At 40.2% G+C, this 25,643-nt stretch overlaps 1 protein-coding gene across 1 annotated transcript in view; it reads left to right on the forward strand.

Moving 5' to 3' along the window:
- The window catches only part of ZNF608 (zinc finger protein 608), a 156,441-nt gene that overhangs the window by 58,607 nt on the left and 72,191 nt on the right, over positions 1-25,643 (forward strand). The window contains exon 3 of the mRNA XM_006871626.1: positions 10,566-10,821. Within this exon, the coding sequence (XP_006871688.1) occupies positions 10,566-10,821 (256 nt within the window). The remainder of the gene's footprint in view (positions 1-10,565; positions 10,822-25,643) is intronic.

Raw genomic sequence — 25,643 nt, forward strand, 5'->3', positions numbered from 1 at the left:
AAGCTATATATAGTCTTCTGGTTTCTTGAAATGGATTTGTTCAAGAATATAGACGTACCACCCGTTAAGAAAAATCGAATATTAAAAATACAGAGTTTACATTGAGCTGCTTTTTAAAAGTCTCAATCTTATGAGACTGGGAAAAAGATTTACTTGATAGAAAAGGGATTTGTTTGGAACTTTTGAGGAATTCAGCTTTGTACAAAGTAAAGGGACTCATGAAAAGGATTTAATCCAAGAAGACAGGCTTTTAAAATACCATTGTCATTGTCTCCTTTCTTTGTGGCTTATTTTTGTTTTGAGTGTCTTTGGAATAGGCAGGATGAGAGGAAATAAGAGAACACTTATGGGCAAGATATGAAAACACTGATCATTTACTGCTACTATTTAAAGCACATCCAGCTCTGAGCAGTGAAAGATGTCAACCAGCGCTTTTAAAACAGCTTAAGTATCTGTGGTTCAGCAGTAGGACGGGGTTCCCTCCTTCCCCTCCCCACCAAAGAACACAAATGAGGCTAAGTGTACATATGACAACTGATGTGGTTTGGTGGGGAGAGTCCTTAGGACCGGAGTCCTGATGCCCCTTTTCCACCTCTAACAGGGTCACTTTGCTGTGGAACACAATTGAGGGTCTTGTTGTTGTTATGTGCCATGGAGTTGGTTCTGACTCATGGCGACTCTGTACAGGGTTTCCGAGGCGGTAAATCTTTATGGGAGCAGAAAGCCTCATCTTTCTACCGCGGAACAGCTGATAGCTTTGAACTGCTGACCCTGAGATTCACAGCCCGATTCGTAACCACTACGCTACCAGAGCTCCTTAATTGAGGGTCTACTAGGTGACAATTTGGTTTGGCTTCGAAACAAGAACATTTTTAAGACAATGAGTAAAATGATTTAATGACACTATTTTTACATACTTAATGTCTATTTTGCTAGTTAGAGAATGAAGTTAAAAGTAATAGTTACTGTTGTCTAATAGAATGCTTTACACATGTGGTTTGCCCATACGTGCTTGTGTTTTGGGTTGACCCACCAGACCACTTCTAGGGTGATACAGTAACAGTCAACAAACACCTACTCCCTGCCCAAGCAATGCCTTAGAGATCTGGGTTGGCATTCTGGGATTTTAACATGGCTGGGATCCCTTCTGGGAATGGAAGCATCTGCCTTGGCTCTGTTGGCCTTGGGGTAAGAGCCCTGGCTGAGTCCTGCCAGGTCAGGCTACTAAACTTATTGCAACACTTACCAAGATGCCTTTATTGTTGTTGTTGTTAAGTGCCTTGGAGTCGGTTTCGACTAATAGCGACCTTGTATGGGGTTTCTAGGGAGCAGCTGGCGGATTTGAACTGCTGTCCTTGTGGTTTGAAGCCCAATGTTGATCCTATAGTACTACACCAGGACTCCAAGATGCCTTTGTTGTTGTTGTTGTTGTTAAGTGCTTCCGAGTCAGTTCTGCCTCACAGCGATCCCATACAGGATTTCCAAGGAGTGCCTGGTGGGTTCTAACTGCCAATCTTATTGTAGTTTACATTTAGAAAGAGTTTGCTTTTGAGGATAGACCAATGTGGATTCAGATTCTCAGCCACCAACTTGAAGCGATTTTTTCAAGTTACTTTAACATGTCCCAAGTTTCCTTTTCCTCATTCATAAGATACCACCCGTCACAATCTTTGCTGTGGAGCATGAGCAAGAGAACATACCGAAAGCGCTCTCTGTACCATAGCTTCTGCGTTGTATGTGCTAAATAGTTGTGGTTGTTGTTAGTTTTTTGTTTTGTTGTTGTTGTTTTTTGAGAATACCTATGGGCTTTGAAATCGGAGGTCTGGCCCTGAATTTCAACTCCTTGGAGAAGCTGCCATCTTCTGAGATCTTTAGTTTCTGCCACAATACACCAACAATGATAATGAAAGGAAATGAAATATGTATGGTACCTGATACATAGTAGAATTTGCTCACATGCTTCCCATAGCAGGCTGTAATACTTACATTGTTTAGATCATAGTTCTGAAAGGAAACATTTCAACCACATTTAGGAATGACGGTTTAAGAAAGGACAAAAATACAGTTGTTCCAAGTTGGTTTGTCACAGTTGGAGATTCTTCCTTGGCAATTAATTTTGGAGAAAAGATCAGTGCTCATGGAAGCAGGTTTTTAAGTTTCCATGACTTTGTTAATGAAGCCATGATGTCAGGCAGCAAGGGTAGTGAAAATACAAAGTAAGAGACAGCAGGGCTGTGGTCACCTTTAAAGAGCGGTGATTTCCTCTACATCAGAGTGCAATCTCTGTCTAATGTTTTTTAAATTAAAGAGGTGACTGTGGGCAATCTCATAAAATAGCCAAATACCAGAATATAGGGAAAACATGAATATTAAGTAATAGTGCACCAGCATGCTCATAGAATGTAAAAATATTAGTGCTGAGCAAAATAAACCACTATCCCCACTCAGATTGCTAGTGATCAGAGAATCCTTGGATTGAGGGGTTCATAGCGGAACGAGCATGGAGATTTGTGGCAACAGATGGAAGAAACCCGGGGTATGGTCCCCCGTCAGCATTTAGATGTGACACGGGGGATGTAGAAGGAAGCTGTTCATGGAGGAGGCTGGCATGTCTTCAGTACAGGGTTTCTCCCTTCTCCCTCTGCCTAGCAGCACTAGCTGTTTCATCTGGTAGAGCCACCTGAATGGTTCTTTGTTGGGTTGAAGTAGAGCCCGTGTGCTCGAGGGGAGTACCCACCAGTCCTGCTCTGGTGAGCCTCTCTCATTTGCCATCCGTTTTCTGGTACTGAAAACCATCATCGGCTGACACAGTCAGATGTTCGAGTGATGAAAAGCTGCCACAAACAGCACTCCAACTTTGGAGCCTTCCTTGCTAATCAGCACTCAGGAAGCCCTTGAAATAAGGTGAACAGAGAAAATATTGCCAGAATCTCTCTGCAGATATTTTTTTTCCCCCTCCAGCCCTCTGATTACACACACTAAGTGCCACTATCTGTGTAAATAACCTTTTCTTTCCCGCCTCCTTCCACCCTCCTCTCTTCCCCACTCCCATGCTCTTAGGCTCTCTCGTGTGATAAATGCCCAGGCTACTGCTCAGCGTGCACCAACACCTGGGAATAATCATGCAAAAATAACAGTGAGAGACTGCCGCGCGTCTGTTCTTGACATTAACTTTCCTCAGTTTGACAGGCTGCCACCACCAGCTGTTAGACTTATGGGTCTTTTTTTTTTTTCACTGGAGATGGCTGCTTTCCTGCTTTCCTCTTTGGGGCTATAATAGGTTACATCAGTGCCCCATCAACATGACAGGAAAGAGCTTTGACAAAGGAACATTGCGAAGCCAGCCAGTTCTTGGTTCTGATCATTTATTCCAGTCACTAATATTGTTAGGCTAATAATCTCCTACCTATTTGTAAATGGGGAATATCTCTGAAATGGTATTAGGGTTCCTTCCCATCCCCTAAAAAGTGTGATTGCTTTGGAATGTAGCAAATTTTAGCTTTTAGCCCTACAGGACTGAATAACTCTATCAATTTCTTTTTGGTTTAGGTCTCAAACGTATTTATAATACTGCCAATAATGTTGAAAATATTGTTATTGCTGTTAAGTGCTATCGAATCATAGCGACCCTTTATAGGGTTTCCAAGGAGCCGCTGGTGAGTTTGAACCACCAACCTTTTAGTTCAGACCCATCTTGCTGTTCAGTGCTTTATTGCACAGCGCCACACCAGGACCCCTATATTGATCATTATTGTTGCTGTTAAGTGCTGCTGAGTCTCATTTACAACTCATAGTGACCCTTTGTAGGGTTGCTGAGGAGCATTTGGTGTGTTTGAACCACTGACTTTGCGACTCAAACTGACCTTGCAGTCCAGGGCATTATCCTGCAGTGCCACACCAGGACAATAATAGCAATTGGTTATATTATTTATTGTAACTCTGTAGGAGACTCTGTATTGACGATATTTGCACGGTATCATTTCCATTGCACAGATCAGGCACTGAGTCCCACAGAAATCCAGCGATTTGCTTAAGGGTACTGCTGCTAATGAAGGAGCTCTGGTAGCGTAGCGGTTTACAAATCGGGCTGCGAACCTTAAGGTCAGCAGTTCGAAACTACCAGCTGCTCCACAGGAGAAAGATGAGGCGTTCTGCTCCCGTAAAGATTTACAGCCTCAGAAACCCTGTTCAGGGTCGCTATGGGTTGGAACTGACTCAACGGCACATAACAACAACAACATTGCTGCTAATGATAGAGCTAGGATTCCAGCTCCAAAGACCGTTCTAGTCTGTCTTTTGCTCTGTGCCACACACTTTTGTTGTTTTCACTTGTGTCCTCCTGGACAGCCATGTAGATGTTATTTACCCAGTTCTAATTCTGCTGTAGTATTTATGTGATTATTTGATGAGTGCCACAGTGTTGCCTACAAAGTATTGAATCCGTGGAAGTACGGACTTGTTGGCTTTTACTCACTCTGGCTTGGTTAGCAGATTGCATAGCACCTTGCACATAGTAAGTATGCAATAATTACTTATCGGGTGGATGTGTGTGATGGAATTAAGGAAAGAAAGATTGCAGCAGGCCAAAAAAAAAAAAAAAAAAGTGCAACCCAAGATTAGTGGAATGGGATTGTGCAGCAGAGCTGGACTAGTCAGGACCTTCCTGGAGACTGCTGTTGAGTTTAAGTGGGTCAACTGCTGCCAGATGTCAGTGGATGAAAGAAAGAAGCAGTATTTCCACCAGCTGAGCTTCTAAGGGTTAAGCCCTTTTTCTTGTACTTTTAGCACTTTAACTGCACTTAACCATGCATTTGGAAGAGATTATAGATTTGTGTTAAATATAGCAAGATATAAAAAGCAGCTTTGTAAGGTTAGTGTATAGAGTTAGGAAGCTATAATATCAGCCCAAGGACTATTTATTTTAAAGTAAAATGTTTACTGAGTTTAGCCTTTACTGTGCCTGTATTATCTTATAGCAACCCTCTGGGAATAATTATGAGTATTCTTCCCAGGATGGTAGTCCTAATTGCCATTCTTACTATATTTTTATTCCAGATAGGTGTTACAGAGAAGTATTCATAATTCCCCTTATTATTATCACCCCCTTTTCTCAGATCCAGACACTGGACCTTAGGGTCCCACAAATCAAGTGCTGACAGGGTTGGGATTTAAACCATGCCTGTCTGCCAGCAGTCTGAGGTTCTCTGCTTGGCATGCTGTCTCCTCCTGGGGAGTACTTGTGGAAATTGTTGCCCACCCTCTGTGTTAATGAGCTTCATTGGTTGAAGAAATTCTGGTTTAGTGTACATGGATCAGTGACCTGAGAAATCAGAGTACAGTAGAGTTGATTTTTTTTGATTAAGGCAAATATAACTATTGAAAGAAAGTTTTGTATAGTCTTGCATATAGTGCATGTGGCTTTGTATGTCAGACACCATGAGATGCACAGGAGAGTGGGACTCTTTCTGTTTTTGGGTAGGGGGAGATCTCCCACTGGGGGCGTTACCTGGTAGAAAGAATTGGCCACTCGGTTTCAGTTATTTTCCTTCTACTCTTTTCTGATTCTTTTTTGTTTGTTTGTTTTAATGTTTTATTGAGAAATATATGATAGTTTACATGAGAGAACTTTAGTTTTACATTCATTTCCATTGTATATCATTTCATTGCCATGGTTCCAATCCCCTCCATGCAAAGGGTATATCCTACAAACCCCCTCCCCCCCACACACACTACCCCCACCCCCACCCCCAGTCTTCAGCACATAGTCCCTCTTTCTCTCTGGATCCAAAGTCCGCAGCCGCTTCATCACTCCACGTCATTGTCTCTGCCTCTATCTCAGGCATCGCTGCTTCTCTGGGTAGGGTCCCGCTCTTGTCTCTTTTTCGTTGATGGTCCTAGGGACCTCCGCTCCTAAACTGGAGAGTTAATCACTCCCTTCCTTGCTATAAAATGTCTGCCTTTGCATTTCCAATCCTCACAATCAGTCCTGATAACAATTATTCACTATTGTATCACAAGTGACCCATCTGCATTTCAGTTCATCAGCTCTGCCTAGACAGATTGGATAGTACTCACTGGATTGGGTATCCAATGTCCAAGTTGCCCATCTCTGTCCACTCTGTATGTGGAGGGGAGGGGTTGGGAATGATTCTTACTGTTCAAGGATTTGTTCCTTCTTTTGAGTTACTGCATCCATAGGTGTAGGTCAAGTTCATCAAATTGTAGCAGATCACTCTTTTTTCCCCTCTTCTTTCTTCTCTTGGTTGGGCTCTGATCATCCAGTCATTGAAGCCAGGTCAAGTGGGTACCATCTGCAAGTGTGGGTGTTCTTGTGCGTATGCCCTCTCTTCCTATCAGCTGGTAGCTTCACTCTCCACTCTAGTCCTCTGTGGCCACGCCACTGACTCTGGGCCCAAGAGTCCCCAGGTCTCCCCACACTGCTGGCCAACCAGGTCCCCGTCTGGGTCCACAGAAGCCCACCGAACATTATAGGGCTTAGCTTGCCGCTTCATTGCTGCTTTTACCCCACTTCCCCCTATCGGTGATGCGTCTTTTCTGATTCTTGATGTTGAATCTCTGTACATTTTCTGCTCTTAGGATGTTCCTTTTTTATGCTTATGTGAGCTGCCATCCTATAGCTTACTGCCCTCGACACAAATAGCATCCTCAATTTTGTCAAGAAATGGTTAAGTTAGGCCAAATGACCTTGAAGCTAAATCATTCTGTGGTTGCCTCCAGGAAAAGCAGGTAGCTGGAACTTAGCTGCCTATGCTGGTCAGGTCACCACCAGGCTGAAGGGAGGGAGGCTACCACTCAGTACTGTGAAGTGATGTCAAAAGGAATGTGGGTTTAGGCTAGTACACATTCCAGTTATTATTTTAAGAGATAAAGGCAGTTCAGACAGTTTCCTATTTTTCTCAAATGATGGCAAAAGTAATTGCAGTATTTTAAAATATAGCATACCTGTCCCTAGTCCCCCTTCTACTTGGTGACCCCTGGGGACAAAAGGAGGTTCTCTGGAGAAGAGGGGGTTGCAGTAGACCACACAGGTGGGCAGTGGGCTTGAGTCCCTCACCCAAATACTGAAACCCTACTTCAGAGTATGGGTTCCCTTTTCTCTCCTCATCCCTGGCTTAGACTCAATGTAGTGATGATCCAGGCACCAGCTGGAATGGCAATTCTGAGTTCTCATGAAGAAGCCAGTGCAATGGAAAACCTAAGAGAGAAATTCATTTATGTAAGTCAAGCATTTGAACCTTTAAAACCCTATTACCTACAGAGTTTCAGAATTTTAATCTTGTCAAATTGGGGATCTAAGTACAGTTACGTTTGTTTTCATAGTCATACTCTCTGAATTGTAGTCTTCTCATTTAAATGAATGTGAGAACAGAGCTCCCAAGATATGGCTAAAATTCTATAAATATCATCAACTAGTATCATTACATTTGGATTGTGTTCATGGAAATAAACATAGATAACTACTTATAGACTCAAGCTACTTACTATGTCCTCTCCTCAAGTCATTACGAGTCTTTAGTGATTTGATCTTTGGAGTCACATTTGTTGTTGTTAAGTGCTTTCAAGTTGGTTCTGACCCACAGCAACCCTGTATAGGGTTTCTGAGGAGCAGCAGGTGAGCTTGAACTGTTGAACTTGCAATTCCAACCAACTTTGTGGTCTAGCGCATCAACCCACAATGTCACACCAGGACTCAACATAATCATCCCCAAATATGTGATGTTCAGTGCCATTGAATGAGTCCCGACTCATAGTAACTTACTATGTACAACAGAACAGATGTGTGGTGTGTATAGCTATGTTGTTGTTTGGTTCTGGTCGGTTCTGAATCATAATGACCCTATGCACAACAGAATGAAGCACTGCCTAGTTCATTTATCTATGAGGCTAAGTCAGAAACTATTGCTACTAGGGTTCCAGTGCACACTTGCATTGGTTATTACAAACTGAATGTGTTTAAGCATGTCTCTGTGATCAATGGGTGGCTACAGAAAAATTATTTCAGTAATACACTTGTCTTACTGTTGTTGTTGAATAGTAGTGGGAGACTGTCAAGCACCAGAACACTGAATATGGAAGCATTATGAATATTGTTGTTGTTAAGTCTCGTCCAGTTGGTTCCAACTCATAGCAACCCTGTGTAGGGTTTCCAAGGAGTAGCTGGTGAGTTAGAGAAATGGAAACACCATCTTCAGAAATATCTAGACCTAGGTGGAGGAAGGGGAGGGAGGGAGGAGGAGGATATGTGGAGAAGCAATTAGCATCACCTTTTGATATTTTTATTTAGCAAAGGTTTCTATGATTTTGTAGCAGTAACTTTAGACTTATCCTCATATATGCAAATATATTAATAAACAAAGTTATATTGCAATAGGGAATTATTGTAGAATTTCTGTTGCAATAGGGTTTGTCACTAATCAAAGAAGGCCAAAGAATACATTTCCCATGGAGCATGATTTTAGCCCTGTTCTATAAATTCAGTTGCACTCTTTGCCCAAATCAGAACTGGTGTGAAGCCTATTCCTCTCTTTTTAGTGTATTCCCTTGTCTGGTTTAGCCAATTGCAGCTCTGTTTGTAGTAATATCTGTTGTCGATTAGGTGATATAAAGAATAATATTTTCAGACTATAGTTCCATTTTAGCTTTTCAGTTTACATGTGCAATATCAACTTGCAGTAAATTTACAGCTAACTTGGCAGATATAGAAGTTGTTGGGAAACCTGCAAAAAAAAACTTACACTAAGCTGGTTTATAATTTTTCTTAAGTCATTTTTAATTTTGGAAAGAGATGCTAATCTCACACAATCTTTTGTGATAAAGATGACTATGAGGTAGCATTGGATCCCCCACCCCACCCCCTTTAAAATTTCTTCCCTCAGAACTGCTTTCTCCTTTTGTCAACTCAGCTTTAAAATCGGATAACTATCAGTGTGAACCTTGATTCACATTAAGCAGCATTTACACGAAAGCATAAATCACCATATCTGAGATTTGGGGTAGTTAAGTGCCTTTCTTTCTTGAACTCTGTGATCAAGAATGCAGAACAATAAAAAGCATGGAGGAAAAGAAGTATTATGGCAGCTCAGAGAGCAGGAAATTAAGTTTCTTTAACATGCAGATGGGTGAAGGGCTGTTCTGTTGCATCTTGGATCACTCAGGCAAGTGAACGTCAGTTTATCATTTTAGTGAAATGCAAACTGTAGAAATCGTTTTTTTACAGTCATATGAACAAGGAGCTGTCGCAGATGACTGCTTCAGCTGTTTAACTAGGAGTATACTTCCTCATATGACTTCTCTTGAAATACATTAAAAAGAAGCAGAAAAAACTCAACAGTTAAGACTACATAATACTATGTTTGTAGCCAAGTGTTGATTTATAAGTAAAGGTTAACTGGCAATATATAAACAGCAGAAGAAGATGGATGTTTTACCAGAATGACCTTCTGTGTGTCCTTCTCACATGTACAATTAGTTAGTCCAACTGATAAAAACATGCAGGATGCTGTAGACCATACCTATATACAATATGAGAACATAGGTAATCTGTAGTCCTGATCCAGACATGATTTGCATTTGAATTTTCCCCAGCGATTAACCTTCAATAGGGGCAGAGCTACTCAGCAGCCGTTATTAACGTCCTCAGAGCAGCACAAATGAATGAATAAATTGGTTGGGGATCTATGTATTTAATACATGCTTAGCTTTAGGTTTCATTATGGCCAGATGCCCACCATTTTTGTGGTGAAGAATTTCTTTACTGCTGACTTAAAGGGTAGAGGTTCAACAGAGATATTGCACCTCAAGATCTTAATTTGGCCTAACTTATCAGAGATCGAATCATTTGGACCACTAGAAGGATTTGTGCATTGGAAAACCCTCAGTTCTGTTGATGTTGGGCATACACTTTTCCACTTTAATAGAAATTCTGTTGAACTTTGCAATAGAACATTTGGTTAGGAAGTGATGCTTAATACATATTAATAATTCTAGTTTATGTGATTCAGTGTGTATGATCCAGTTTATATATTTTATTTACTCTGTGAAGTAAGTTAGCATACTTTAGTAGTGATTTAATTCATGATGGTTTATAAAGCACTTTGAAAACAATTTTGGGTCATCCTTTATGCAGACTCATATGGCCCATAAGATGTATGTGGCATGTATTGGGGGTTTTTCTTTTGAAAATGTGTTATAATTTTAAATTCAAGATTTCATTACTAGTGGGAAATGATGTTAATTTTGCAAAGCACATTTCCATTCAAGTTTACTGGGACTAAAGGTTTGCCATTGGTGAATTTGGAGACTTATTTGAAGGCCTGCCTGAAATTCAGGCTGTTTAGAGCCTTGTTTGGCATGAAAATATATCAGGATAGTCTTTCTATTGTAGTTAATATTTTTGGCACCATTCAAACATTCAGAATACATTGTAGTTGTAGTTACAAGTGGAATTTGGAATGATGGAACATTCTAGAAGTGATGTGAAGAGATGACGTTGACCGGACACCACAGAATGCAGCACCACTGCAGTAAGCCTATCTGTTTTTCAGGTTGACCCCCTGTTTACAGTACCAGCACCACCACCACCGATTTCCAGCAGTCTCGCGCCTCAGATTCTACCCTCCTACTTTTCCCCATCTTCATCCAATATTGCAGCACCGGTTGAACAGCTTTTGGTTCGGACTCGTTCTGTGGGTGTCAATACATGTGAAGTTGGAGTAGTGACAGAGCCAGAGTGTCTTGGGCCCTGTGAACCTGGGACCAGTGTGAATTTGGAAGGGATCGTGTGGCACGAAACAGAAGAAGGTAAATACAATTTATTTTTATCTATTTCCCCATGCCCTCTTCACCCTTATTGTGCTGATGTGTACTTTTGAGGGGAGTTGTTTTGTGGCAGTCAGAAAAGAAAAGTGGATTTTTGTAGAAATAAAAACTATGTTTAGCCTCTTGTTCATAGCTGCTTTTAAATTCAGGTTGAATCAGGTGTCCCTAAAAGTACTTTAAGTGCTAAGATGAAGGATGGTGAGAAGCTGAGTGAGGTTTATCATTTCCCTAAGAGGTGTTGTGGAGACACAGCACTTTTTCTGCCCCTTTACCTATCTGGCAATCCATTAGTCATGTGGTTCAGGATTAATTTATCATTGCTATTGGAAATAGATCAGAGTGTATTCCATACTGATGGTGGTCCAAGTTGTGATTGGCCACGTCTCAGCACATGATGGTCCAAGTTGCGATTGGTACAACATCTTTCAGATGGCCAGTGTCTTTAACAGAAGTCAAGAATAATTGCAAACTAAAGACAAAGGAGAGAGTTGGATTGCTATTTTGGGAAACAAGGAGAGTAGAGAAGATAAGGAAGAAGGTACACTAAAGAACACCAGGGGAACAGAGTAAAATAAGAACATAAGAGGAAACATTTTTCTCCCTTCAAGCTATTTAGTGGTCCCCAGGATACGAGAGATGACAAGCCTTTGATATAGCTATTTGGAGGAGGAGGAGGAGTGAGAGAGGGCAAGGATCCGAGTGACAAGAAGGGCCTGAGACTTGAGAATCAAAACTGTTGCAGTATGTGGTTGATGTGGAGTTCTGGGACTCTGAACATGTACTGAAGTAACTTAAAGGTGTTTATCAAGAGAGAGAAAAATTAAGGATTGAAAATAGAAGGTAAATACATGCAAGAAAATCTTGGTGAATAGAAATGTCTGCAAGGCATTTTGGGAGAAAGTGGTAGTTGAGAAAAAATAGTTTAAGGATCTGAGAAATTGGGGAATGAAAGAGAGAATAAAAATTAAGATAGTTTCACCTATCATTGTTTAAGTCAGAAAACAGCTCATGCGGTTTCAAGATTTGTTGTTGTGGTGGTTGTTAAGTGCTGAAAAGTCAGTTCTAACCCATAGCGACCCTGCATGGGGTTTCCAAGGAGCAGCTGGTGAGCTTGAACAGCCAACCTTGTCATTCCAACCCCTCCTGCAGTCCAGCGCATTAACCCACAGTGCCAGGACTCCAATATCAAGACAGAGAAACAAAAATTCTTAGACAAATCTCTGTATTCCACCTTTTACATTAAGTATCTGTGTTAGTATAATATACTTCATAATTAAAAACTTCTTAGACAGCATCTGTAAAACACACTAAAGGACTGAATTACACAGGAAGTAGCCAGAGGAAGGAAATGAAAGCTGTAGACAAGATGTGAACCCTCTTGTTTACTCAGATGGAAGGGATAGTTAAATTTGCTTTTGGCTTTAGAATGTTTTGGGTCTCTGTCCTTCCCTTCATGGTGCTTTAATTTGAATTTGGGACTTTGGGCTATTTTGGGAAGCTATTTGAAACAGTTCCATGAAACCACATTGGAAGGAACTGAGAAAGGAGGAGCTGAAAGTTACATTTTCCATCTGACTTGCCTCTTCAGACACCCTCTAGTGCATGGGGCTCCAAGTGGGAAATGGCTTACTGTTACCCCTTTTTGGATTTCGCATTGTTGTATTCCCTAAAGCGGAGGTGGATAAGTGCTTCAGACTGGTAGTTGGGTGCGAAAAGTATAGCTAAAGAGCTAAGACATTAATAAAGGCACAGTTCATTAGTTTGTGTGCATACTTCCAAGAAAAGGAAGGGATTTAGAAAGAATAAAGTTGATTTTCAGTAAACTTGAAAGCTTTTCTAGTATTTGAATGAAACACTGCCCTCCCATTTCTTAGCTATAACTTAGCATCGGTCAGTTTATTCCTTGTCCTGATTTTATTTATTCACGTGTGGGATAGGGCTGAGTTCCTGCAGTGTCACCTCCCTGGGTGGTAGATGTTGTAAAATGAGCCACAGACACTGAGACAGCTGTAAGACTTGGGTTCTTTTTCACTTTGCTCTGCTTACAAGTGTGCTTTATTTTGACTCTCGACCTTCGGCTACTATTAATGATGGGCTTCCTTAGAAAAATCTGTGTTTCAAAGTATTGCAGTACATGGGTTGATATAGAATTCTGGTACTCTGTGCTTAAATAACTTTAAGGTATTCTTATTTATTATTATTATTTGGCTGTGATATACTTGCAGGTTTACCACAGGGATTCCACTCCATTTTCTGAAAATGAATGTACTGAGTCCCACATACCTGCTTTTATAAGCCGTCACCTGCCATTGCTGTGGGTGTGTGTTTTAGATTTCTATAGCAGATAAGTAGTTTTAGATGGTTTTCAGGCTCAGTAGCAGAGCCTTTGGCAGTTCCAATCTTCTCTTGACTGCCTCACATTCTTTAGGGTTTGGAATGTGTGGATGTTTACTGTGGTGAGGAGAAGGAGCTGTAGCTGTTAATAGAGCTATTCTTGCTGAATAAACTAAACTTCTGACCCTCACAGAGTTTAAGAACTCGTCTTAGTCAACGGCTGGGTCATAAGATGTGTGTTTAATGTGCAACCATTTTCAAGAGTGCTCCATTTGCATTTTTTCTCCTCAGTACAGTGTGTTTAAAGCCTTTGTACCAATTTCAAAATTAAACCCACTTGACCATTAATTTTTCCCTTTTGTAGAAAACAAAAGAGAGAAACAGAACAAGCACATTCAGAGCCAGTTATTTGGCAGAGCTTAAAGAGATCAGTTTGGGGAAAAGAGGAGGGGAGAGTAAGCATCAATAGTTTCATAGCATGGAGTTTCACTAACAAAGAGCTTCAAGTTGAGCATTTATAAAACTATCAGTTGCCTTTGGCTAATGTCCTTTAGATTGAGATGAATAAAATCTCTTCCCTGGAATTTGCATTTTGAAGCTATTATATTAAGAGGGGGCAGTTTTTCACAACCCAGTGTCTTTCTTATGTGCAGTTTTATGTGTGAAGGTTGTATGTTTGTTAGCTTTTTGTATGTTTGTTTTTGCCTTTAATATCTGAGCAGTTTTAAGGCCCCATATCTTTAAGGGGGAGCTCTGGTAGTGTAGTGGTTAGGAATCAGACTGCTAACCTCAAGGTCGGCAGTTTGAAACTACCAGCTGTTCCGCGGGAGAAAGATGAGGCTTTCTGCTCCTGTAAAGATTTGCAGCCTCGGAAACCCAGTGCAGGGTCACTATGAGTTGGAACCGACTCCATGGCACTTAACAACAACAACATCATTAAGGGGGAATATAAATATTCTTTTGATTTCTTTTAGTAGTGTTGGGAAATTGTAAGACTTCAAAATGTAAAGCTATTGCTTCTCAACATATCCTCAGTCTAGATCTATATACTTGTGAAGGCAACATTTTCATCTTCCTAACCTTTACCGACTCGACGGCACTTTACAACAACAACAACAACCTTTCCCTAAGGAGCTCTGGTAGCGTAGTGGTTACGAATCGGGCTGAGAACCGCAAGGTCAGCAGTTCAAAACTACCAGCTGTTCCATGGGAGAAAGATGAGGCTTTCTGCTCCCGTAAAGATTTACAGCCTCGGAAACCCTGTACAGGGTCGCTATGAGTAGGAACCGACTCCACGGCACATAACAACAACAACAACCTTTCCCTGAGGGGATTCTTGGTGGGGTGCTTTAGGATAAGCACTTGACCACAAGGTCTGTTTGAACCACAGGACTGGTGGTTCAAACTCACCAGCCGCTCTTCGGCAACACTATATAGAGATCCACTATGAGTTGGAACCTTAACAACAAGAACAACAGCAACAGAACAACCCTTACCTGGTGTGGCGCTGTAGGATAAGCACTCGACCACAAGGTCACTTTGAACCACCAGGTCTGTTTGAATGGCAAGATCTGTGGTTCAAGCTTACCAGCCTCTCCTAGGCAACCCTATATATACAGGGTCGCTATGAACCAGAACCAACTCAGCGGCACTTAACAACAACAACCCTTTCCTGAGTAGTCCTGGAATGGCGTTGTAGGATAAGCACTGGACTGCTGACCACAAGGTTGGTGGTTCAAACCCTCCAGCTGCTCCTGAGAAATCCTATATATAGTCACTATGAATGGGAACAGACTCAATGGCACGTAACAACAACAACCCTTTCCTGAAGAATTCTTTTTTAACTTTAAACTTTGTATTATGATTTTAGTCAAGGTTTACAGAGCAGATCAGTTTTGTATTTAACAATTTGTACATGTTTTATTTCACACCATTGATTACAATCTCCACGTAACTGGTCTCATCCCACTGCCTCTCTGTGTTTCCCGATTTCATTAGTCCTTCTTTCCTAACCTTTCTTGCCTTCAGAACTTTGTCCCTGGACAGATGCTGCCCTTTGATGTCAATTCGTTGATTGTTCTAAGAATGCATACTTCCCTAGTGTTTTTGGTCACCATTTAGACCTGTTGTTTTGTTGAAAGTTGAGCCCCAGGGGTGAGTTCAGTTCAGATATAAATGAGGGTGACTAAGGTTCATAGTCTCAGGAGTTCCTTGAATCTCTATTCAACCAGTAAGCCTGGTCCTTTTTGTGATTTTGAGTTTTGTTCCACATTTTTTCTCCCATTTCAGAGCTGTTGGTAGTGGTAGCCAGACACCATCTAGTTCTGGTCTTAGGGTCATGGAAGCTGAGATTTACATGGTCTCTTAGTCCCCTAGGCTAATTGTTCCCATGTGTCTTTGGTTTTCTTCACTGGTGTTTGCTACAGAAGGGTTGAGGCTACTAACAAGCTTTTAAGGACCCAGTCACTAACTCATCAGAATAGAATGTAAAACATTCTCTTAGAGGATGATGCTGTGTGTCCTGACCCTCAAGCCTAGCAACTCATTCTCTTACTGTTTGGATTTGGATAAGAAGGTTTCATAATTTTGCTCCCGGTGTACTTCACCACAATTGTTGTTGTTAAGGGGCCGAGTCAGTTCTGATTCACAGCGACCCTTGTAGAGGATTTCCAAGGAGCAGCTGATGAGTTTAAACTGCCAAACTTGCGGTTGAGTGTTCATCCTACAGCACCACACTGGGACTCCATACTTCACTGTACTCATGGATATATTTGCAACATATGTAAATACATATGCAGAAATATCCTCTATTAGACATATTTGTGAATTTATGCTCATTTGCCTTCCCTCAGCTGTTAGCTTACATGTCTTTCTGTATTCACTTGTAGATTAGTGTCATTTCTGTTATTACAGAATTGTGTATGTAATAATGTTGTTTTTAACTTGTGATTCTCTTAGTAAGACTGAAACTGAATTTTTCAACATAACACTTAACTGTTTCTTGTACTTGAATGCCTCATCAGAGAAGGGCTTTTTGCTTTCCCTGTAGTCTTACCTCTGGTATATGAAGTCTTGGTTACCTAAAAGAACGAAGTAAACTGTGCTCAGAAATAAAGTATTGAGTGAAATTCCTTCTGGAAAAAATTAGAGGGTTTCAGATCTTGCTTAATAGGAGAGAAAAATGATTACTGCATTTGTATGTTTGGTTGTTCTGCTCTGATGTTTCTTTCTTTAAGGGTGAATACAGGGAGCTCTTGGGCTATGACAGGTTTCAGATGTCTGAACTTCCTACTTACAGACATCTCCTATTGGCCCTTTAATGTCATGTAAATTTGCCCTCAACTTGAAAGAATTGATGGAACCAACCTCTTATTGTCATTAAGTGACTTAGAGTCAGTTCTGACTCATAGTGACCCTATGATTTCCAAGGACCGGCTGGTGGATTTGAACCACCACTTTAGCAGTTCAAATAACCTTTTGCTTATCTACAGTGCAACACCTATATTCACAACAAACTCTTCATCACCATCACCTTCATTTGGTGCACATGCAGCTTTTAAATCATTGACAAGGCTTTGAGCCTTTTCTTGTACTAATGTAATGCTGAGTAAGAACTATACGCACCTGTTACAACTTACCGACAAATTCAACTTAAAGACACACTTAGGAACCAGTCTCATTCGTAACTAGGGGATTGCCTATACATCGAAGCAATGATGTATTGTACAAAATGGCTCACAGATGTTGGAAAGAATTTCCTTAGTGTTTTACTCCTGACATTTGGGACACATATGGCTATCAATAGTTGTTGTTGTTAAGTGACGTCAAGTTGATTCCAACCCATAGTGACCTTGTATAGGGGTTTCCAAGGAGCAGCTGGTGAGCTTGAGCCACCGACCTTGCAGTTCAAATGACTTTGCAGTCTGACATATTAGCCCATAGCGCCACACCTATGTATATATAGTTAGTTGTTTCAAATTTTTCTTCTTTTTGGGAGGAAGAATATAAGAAAAAATCCATGGTGTATATGGCCATGTGTGTAAACACAAATGTGTTGAACTTGTCTTTTTAGCTTTTGTGGATGTAATTTCCATTTGAATTTCATTGAACCATGTTTCTTATTAGACTTTGTGTTGTTTTTGTTTTTTTTTTTTTTTTGCTTTTGTTTTTGTCAGAACTAAGAACACGGTTAGTTTAGCTGTGTCCATCATTCAGTATATGACCATGATTTGCCACAGCTCTGCCACTCTGTCATTCTCTGTCCCTTCCATGGTCCTATTGGCTAAGCAAAGCCACTGAAGAAAAGGAACTGAGAGAAAGAAAAGTGGTATTTGCTAATGATGGCATTTTAGATAATAACACACTGGTTAACTTTAGTGCCTTTGAACCACATGGGTAATTTTAAAAAAACATACTGATGCCCAGACACCATCCCCAAACATTTAATTGGTCTGGATGGCATTTGGTTGGATTTGGCATCCTGGCATTGGTGTATTTTTAGAGGTCCCCAAGTGATTCAAATGTGCAAATGAGGTTGAGAACTGTGTCTCAAGGGAAACAGATGTCCTAGCCTTTGCAAGTTGCTTGACCTTTTCCTTTTCAGAAAGTCACCTGTGTTGCTGTCAAATTTTTCTCAGGTATAAAATGAGTGAGAAACACCTGTCTTGCTTACCTCATAGGGTCAGTAGTGTCTGTCAAGGTGCAGTAGAGTGGCAGATGAGCATAGCTGTTTAATCACTGGACAAATGAGAAAAAGGGTCCAGCTTTGATCCTCAACATGAACTTCCCAGAGGATTGGTGGAGCTTAATGAACAACTAATTAGTACCACTCTTCCTATTACATTACAATAATGTAGATCTTTCTATAGGTTTGTCAACTGAATCAGACACATAGTTTTATTTGTGTGTGGCCTAAGCTGAAATACTTTGAAACAGTTTTACAACCTGGATTATTAAGAAAAAATGATAATGTAACAAATAATAGAGAATAAAACATATCGCTGTTTACTCGATTTCAACTCATAGCGACCCTATACTATAGGATAGAATAGAATTCTTCCCCATAAGGTTTCCAAGGCTGAAATCTTTACAGAAGGAAAGTGCCACATCTTTCTCCAGAGGAGTGGATGGTAGGCTCAAAAATTGACTTTTGTGGTTAGCAGCCAAGTACTGTAACCACTGCACAACCTGGACTCCTCTCAGGAAATAGAGAATGGTGCTCAGATAATCATTCAGAGTGTTCAGAGCAGACAAAGGAACACAAATGCCTGCATGTGATTGTAAGTATCGTTTTAAAGAAAAGATCTAACACCGAATGTCTCAGAGGGAAAAAAAATTTTTTTTATATGTTTTCCAGGAGAAGAAACTGATCCTGGAAACTAATGTTTAAAGGGTAATTATTGGGAAACACAATGGCTCTGTAGGATAAGCACTGCACTGCAAATCACAGTGTTGGCGATTTGAGCCATTCTGCTGGGGAGAGATGAGGTTTTCTGCTCCCTTAGATTTTACAGTCTCAGAAATCCTACATGGTGTACCTATGAGTTGAAACTGACTCCATGGCACTTAACAGCAGCAACAACAATTGGAGAAATAAATGATTTTCTTTTAAATCACTGGAGACATTCTGCTTTTCCTTTATCTACAAAGTAAAAAAAAAAGCATGTCGTGTTTTAAATGTGTGTCAAAGGATTTTGAAATGAATTCATTAAAAACAAATAATTCTACATTACTGAAAATGGAACTGAAGTATGGGATTGTTATTTTTGTTCTGTAGCGTTTACTTATCAGTCTTCTATGCTTACAATGGAACATTTCTTTTCAACTCTAGAATCATTTGAGATTAAATATTAATCCAGACTTTGTGCTTTCAGTAACTGAGCAGGGAGAGTTGGTACAGTATTTAACTGATTGAAATATTACTGTTGACTGAGGTATTACCCAGTGATTTTATAAACTCAGCTTTGACTCACAAGAATTTAAGCTGACCACTTTCACTTCTGCAATTTAATACTCCCCAAGTCAGTAATGACAACCACGAAGTAATGGGGACCTTAAAGGTGGCTGAAAGAACTGCTCCCAATCAGTACTGTGCTTGCTGTTATTCTAAACTGACTTCAAGAGGGTTCCGACTCTTATCTAGCCTGTATAGGGTTTCTGATGAGCGGCTGTGCTAAAAGGAGATAAAACAGCCCCAGCGTGTGAATTTGCATTATTGTTTAATGACTGTGCTAATGAGAAAAAAGCACCAAACTTTGATCATCAGCAAGAACTCCACAGATGTGGTGAGGAACTGAAGGAACTAATAGTGTACCACTTGTATCTTGGCCGGGAACTTCCCCCTTTTCTTTCTGGGCCATCTAGTGTGCTACTGGTTCTGAGAGTGACCAATGAAAGTGTGGACTGGTTAGTGAGATCCATCAGTAGTGGTGGCAGAGTAGCTAAAGGGTGCGCTTGCACGAAACTGTGCAATGTTGCCAATTTTCCCATACAAAGTGCAATCCAAATAGAAAATCAAATCCACATATATGAGTGAGCTTCAAAAAGTTCATAGAAAAATTCCATTTCTCACGCTTTGAAACCTCCTAATATAGAATTTGTGGGACCATTGCACAATCTCAATTACCTCTAAGTATTCTGTGTACTGTGATGATTTTAACAAAAATAAAATGGACTTAAGAATATGTAATTTATTTACAGATGTTATAAGCAGCAAAACTCTTAACGAGTATGAAGGAACTCTCCTGGAAGAGTTCCACTATCTTTTTATTTTATTTTTTCAACTTTTTCAAACCCCTTCATATTTTCTTTTTTAAGATTAATGGAGCTAATGTTTCCAGCTTCACAGAAAAAGAGAGACTATAAATAGATGATAGGTTTTCCCATAGGCATCTATGATGAGCACTTAGTCCAGTGAATGGAGGAGAAAGGAAGGGAGCAAGGGAAAGAAGAGTTGTCCTGGCCATTTTCTTGGGGTATGCCCTACTTTTCGATCTGCCTATTTTGCACCTTCCTGATGAGGTTAATGGGGCCAAAATTTGGATATGATAAATGATTGTGTGTTTTCCTGAAAAGTTGTAACAACCATTTCACTTGTTATCAATGTGAAAAATCAACTGTCAGGCAGGATTCTGCTTGTTTTTGGATCATACACTTGTCCCTTTGTGTCATTTGTGTATATTTTGGTGACGGTATTAGCTATTAGAGCTCTGGTAGCATAGTGGCTACTAGTTGGGCTGCCAACCGCAAGGTTAGCAGTTTGAAAATACCAGCGGTTCCGCAGGAGAACGATGTGGCGTTCTGCTCCCGTAAAGATTTACAGCCTCGGAAACCCTGTACAGACAACAACAAAGATTAGTAAAATAGTTCAGAAGTTGACTTGTAAGATTTGTGTGTGGGGGGATTGTCCTGTCTGCTTGCTCACTCTTCCTGTAAAGAAATTAGTAAGGAAATCTTGAAAGAGTCATACCATGGTAGTGACTTTGAACTGAAAATATATTTCCTGATGGAGATTGTTGTATTATCATATTGATGACAAGATTCACAGTTTGCACATCTGGGAATACTATTAAAAGTATTTCATTGACTTGTCTTCCTTTTTCTATTTTAGCTGTACGGAGATATAACTCACATACCATGTAATTCACCTGTTTAAAGTGTACAGTTCAGTAGTATATTCCCAATTGGGTAACCATATTCACAATTTTAGACCATTTCATCACCCCCCAAAAATTCATATCCATTAGCAACTACTCCCACTATATTCCTGACTCCTCATTGTATTGACTTTTACATCTTTGTCTTTGATTCTTGCTCATTTTATGTGTAAACATAAAAAAAGACATAAAAAAGGATTGCTTTGCATCATCGTGCTGAGCAAGCTTCTCAGGCAGTGGTCTCCTTCAATCCTCAAAACAAAAAGCTCGATGATGTTGTAGTTAAGTGCTTTCAAGTCTGTTCTGACTCATAGAGAACCTGTATAGGGTTTCTGAGAAGCAACTGATGGGTTCTAACTGCTGATCGTGTGGTTCACCGTCCAGTACTTTTCCCACATTGCCACACCAGGAATCCAGTGTCATTAAATACATTTTCATAAAGGAATCACGTCATGCAGTTAGACTTTCAGAGCCCTTGGTGCTCCCACCTCATCTAGGGTGTTAGGGATTTTTAGCTGCTGCTCCAAAGTTCCCTTAAACTTCAGAAAGTAGTCTTTGGAAAGAAGCAGTAAAATGTGATGACATAACCAAATTTTCATTTTAAAGGATGGAATGATAGAGATTTTGTTATAGTTGGGGTTCCAAAAATTTCAATGGGACTTCAAAGTGTGGGAATTAAAAGTTAATGGAAGTTTTACACAATCTTTTTTTTTTTTTTTTTTACCATTTGTGTGTGTGTGAATTGAGTGAAGGTTTACTGAATACTGAATGGTTAAATTTTCCATTCAACAGTTTATACACATTTTGCTTCACTTTCTCCCTGTCTTTTCTGTTTCCGTTTCTCTTTCTTTTCTAACCCTTGTGAAATTGTCCTTGGGTAAAATTCAATCTCAAATGGTTGGTTATTCTAAGGTGTAGAGTTATTGTTCTTCTTATACACCTGTCTGATGTTTGGCTGAAAACTAAGCCATGGGTCATTTCCAGACTTGAAGGGTGACTAAGGACCACAGTTTCGGGGATTTTACCAGCTATATCTGACCAGTCAGCCTGGACTTTTTTCTAATTTAGAGGGGTTTTTTTTGTTTTGTTTTGTTTTGATTTTTTGCTTTTGAAGCTTTTATTGTGAATTGAGTGATAGTTTACATGGGAGAACATTGGTTTTGTACTTATCCTATTGTATTTTGTTTCATTGCAATTATGACAGTCCCCTCCATGCATTACATTCAACAGTATTAACTTCAATTCCCTCTTTTTTTTTCCCCCTTTGATGTAAACAAAAACATTCAGGAATATATAATCATTTAAACAACCCAAGGGCACATTCTGCAAGCCTGCCTCCTGACCGACAGCACACAGCTTTTCTCTTTCTGTGAGACTAGAGTCCTCAGCTGCTCTATGTCTCCTTGTCATCATCTCTGCCTCCATCTCTGGTGTTACTGCTTTTCTGGATAGGGTCCCACATTCCACTAGTGCTCTTCTCCCTTTATAGCCCTAGGGTCCTCTGTTCCTGGAATGTAAGTAACTACTCCCCCCTTTATGTTACAAAACTTAAAGTTGTGACAAAAACCTTTACAGTTGTGACAATTAGTCATGATAACAATCACACACTATTGAATCAAATTAATCCTATTCCCATCTCCTTTCACTGGAACCATCTAGATAAGATGAAAGCAATTCAGTGGGGATTTCCCCCCTCTTTCCTCCCGCCCCTGAACTCTTCCTGAAAACTCATAAACCAGCCACTTCATGCTTTTGTAGCCCTACCCCCCATTATAGGTAGCCAATGTCTGCTGAAGGCATAGGTTTGATCCTTGATGTGACAACTCCTTCCCTGTCAATTGATACTGTGAGCTATTATATCCATAAGTATAGGTCAAGTTCATCAAATTGTAGCAATTTACACTTGTTTCCTTTATCAGATTTCCTTTTCTTTCTCTAGTTGAGCTCTGATCATCAACCTGTATACTGAGGGGATAAGTTTGATCCTTAATGTGAAAACTCCTTCCCTCTCAGTTGGTATTTTGAGCTACTACATCCATAAATATAGGTCAAGTTCATCAAATTGTAGCAATTTACACTTGTTTTCTTTATCAAATTTTCTTTCTCTAGTTGAGCTCTGATCATCCAGCCTTCGAAACTATGTCAAATTGGTGTTATCTACAAGTTTGGGCATTCTTGTGCATCTGCCCTCACTTCATATCAGTTGGATGCTTCACTTTCAGCTCTAGCCCTCCATGTCTAGGCCAATGTCCATGGGCTCAGGAGTTCCCAAGTCTCCCCAAACTTTGGACCAACTAGCCCTTCCTCTTCTCTTTCTCATCTCAAGGTCAACAGGAGTCTATGGAACATGGTTGAACTCAGCCCATATCCTCATTACTGACTTTCCCCCACTTCCATTCACATGTAGACCAATGCAGTTGACAGTGAGCTTAATGCCTGCTCATGTGTTCCCCTTTGAGTTTCAGTCTTGGAGAGGATGGGGGTTGTCCTGAAAGGACTTGATGGCTTGCTGGTGAACAGTTTGCTTGTGCTTGTAATAATCAAACTGTCTGCCATTTTAGTTTTTGCCTACTGGTCTTTCTTTCAGGAATTATCTTCTATTCTTCTAGCCACTCCAAACTGGTCTGCATTTCTTTCTAGTGGGACTGTCCTACCTTGGAAGGTTCTAGATGGGGCTCAGGATTCCACCAAAGGTCCTATACACTACTAAAAGGGCTCCACAAGAAATCTGTTTCACTGGGCAATCAATGATTTAGACTTTTGTTCCATAATTTTTCCCACTCTATCTAGCAACTTTGAATTTGATCCCTTTCAGAGCACTTTGTAGTGGGTTGCTGTTGTTAAGTGCCGTTGAGTGGGTTCTGACGCATAGCAACCTTGTATAGGATTTCCAAGGAGTGGCTGGTGAGCTTGAACCACAGATCTTGTGGTTCAGACCAACCTTGCATTCTAGTGCATTAACCCACAGAGACAATCCAGGACTCCAGTGGTTGCCTGGTACAACCTAGTTTTTCTGGCCTTAACGTTGTGGGACTGATGTTTCCATGGTTCATTAGTCCTTTGGGCTAATTGTTTATACATCTTCAATTTTCTTCTCTCTTTTTTATCTCAACGATTTTTATAACTTTGGCCCCTGTTGTTGTTGTTGTTGTTAAGTGCTGTCAAGTCAGTTTCAAGTCATAGCCACCCTCTATAGGGTTTCCTAGGAGCTGCTGGTGAGTTTGAACCTCTGACCTTCTGATTCAAACCAACCTTGAAGGTAAAGTGCTTATGTTACGGTGCCACACCAGGACTCTCCCATATTCATGGATGTATTTGCAGCAAAGATAAATGCACATATAGAAATACTCTCTGTTAAAACTGTATATATTCTCTACAAATTTTTGAAGCCCCCATGTGTCATATGGTTCAGCTTCAGCTGGGTGGATGTATACAAACTATTATTTTCAGCCCCACAGAGTTCTGGTATGGTGTTGTAGGATAAGCACTGGACAGCTAACCATGACGTCAGTGGTTCCAACCACCAGCTGCTCCTTGGAAACGCTCTACTTGGGTCGCTATTATTCAGAATCGACTCGAGGGTACTTACCATCAACAACAATTCTGTGAGCTTCTTAAGTGCCCAGATCCCATCTGTTTTGTCCACAGTTGGCTCCCTAGTGATTGACAAAGAGTAAGTGTACCGTACATATTTATTGAATATTGGTAAATTCATGGAACATATTGATAGGGCTTTGATACCTATTTAAATTTGGCTAGTATAATTTTCCAGTCAGGTATATGTCACTTTAAAATTAAGTTTGGTGTAGACATCTGGAAAATATAGTTCTAGAAATTGACTTTGTTGTTGATCTCTTTTTTTTTAATCTCTTTTCAGCCTATCTGATTATATTTTATTATGTTTTTTCCTTCAATCCTTCACATCTTCAATATGCTTTTTATTATCAGATAATAATAACATGTGTCTATTTTAGGATATTTGAGAGTTCAAAATAACAAAATAAAGTAAAAGAAAACTTTATAATCCCACAATTGCAATAACCACCTCATATGTTTGTTTACTTCTTTCTTTTCGAATATGCATTAAAAAACTTGAGATCATCTGTCACACACACTTCTTGTAAAGCTTTCATGGTGAACTGAATGAGTGAAGGTTTACCGGGCAACTCATTAGTTTTATACTCAGCAAATCATTGCAATGATTACAGTCCTCTCAATGCACCATCAGCTAACAGTATTTACCTTTTTTTGTTTGTTTGTGGATGTACACATACACATTGAAAATATATATTCATTTAAATGTCCAAAGGACATATTTTGCAAGCTAGTCTCCTGTCTGCAGGCACACTGCCTTTCTCAGTCCATGAACCTATAGTCCTTTGTTGCTCTGTCTCTTTATGCCATCGCCTCTGCCACCATCTCTGTTGTCGCCGTTTTTCTGGTTAGGATCCCTCTCTCATCTCATGCTCGTCCCTCTTGATGGTCCTAGGGTCCTCTGTGCCTGAAATGAGATTATCTGCTCCCCCTTTTAGTTACACCTCATCTACATTTACAGTTGTGACAATCGCCATTAGATCTGATGACAGTTATTCATAATTGAATCATAAAATCCTCCACCCCCACCCGCATCACCAGACTCATCTGGACAAAAAGACAGCTCTTCAGTGGGGTTTCTATCTTACTCCCTTCATTCTGACATTAAGCACCCTCATGACAGCTTGTAAGCCAGCCAATATGTGCCTCTATACTGCCCCAATTTTGATAGCCGAAGTCTAAATTGCCTGTCCCTATTAGCCCAGTGTACTGAGGATGCAC

Source organism: Chrysochloris asiatica, unplaced genomic scaffold (genome assembly GCF_000296735.1).
Source record: "Chrysochloris asiatica unplaced genomic scaffold, ChrAsi1.0 scaffold00171, whole genome shotgun sequence".
Taxonomy (NCBI): domain Eukaryota; kingdom Metazoa; phylum Chordata; class Mammalia; order Afrosoricida; family Chrysochloridae; genus Chrysochloris; species Chrysochloris asiatica.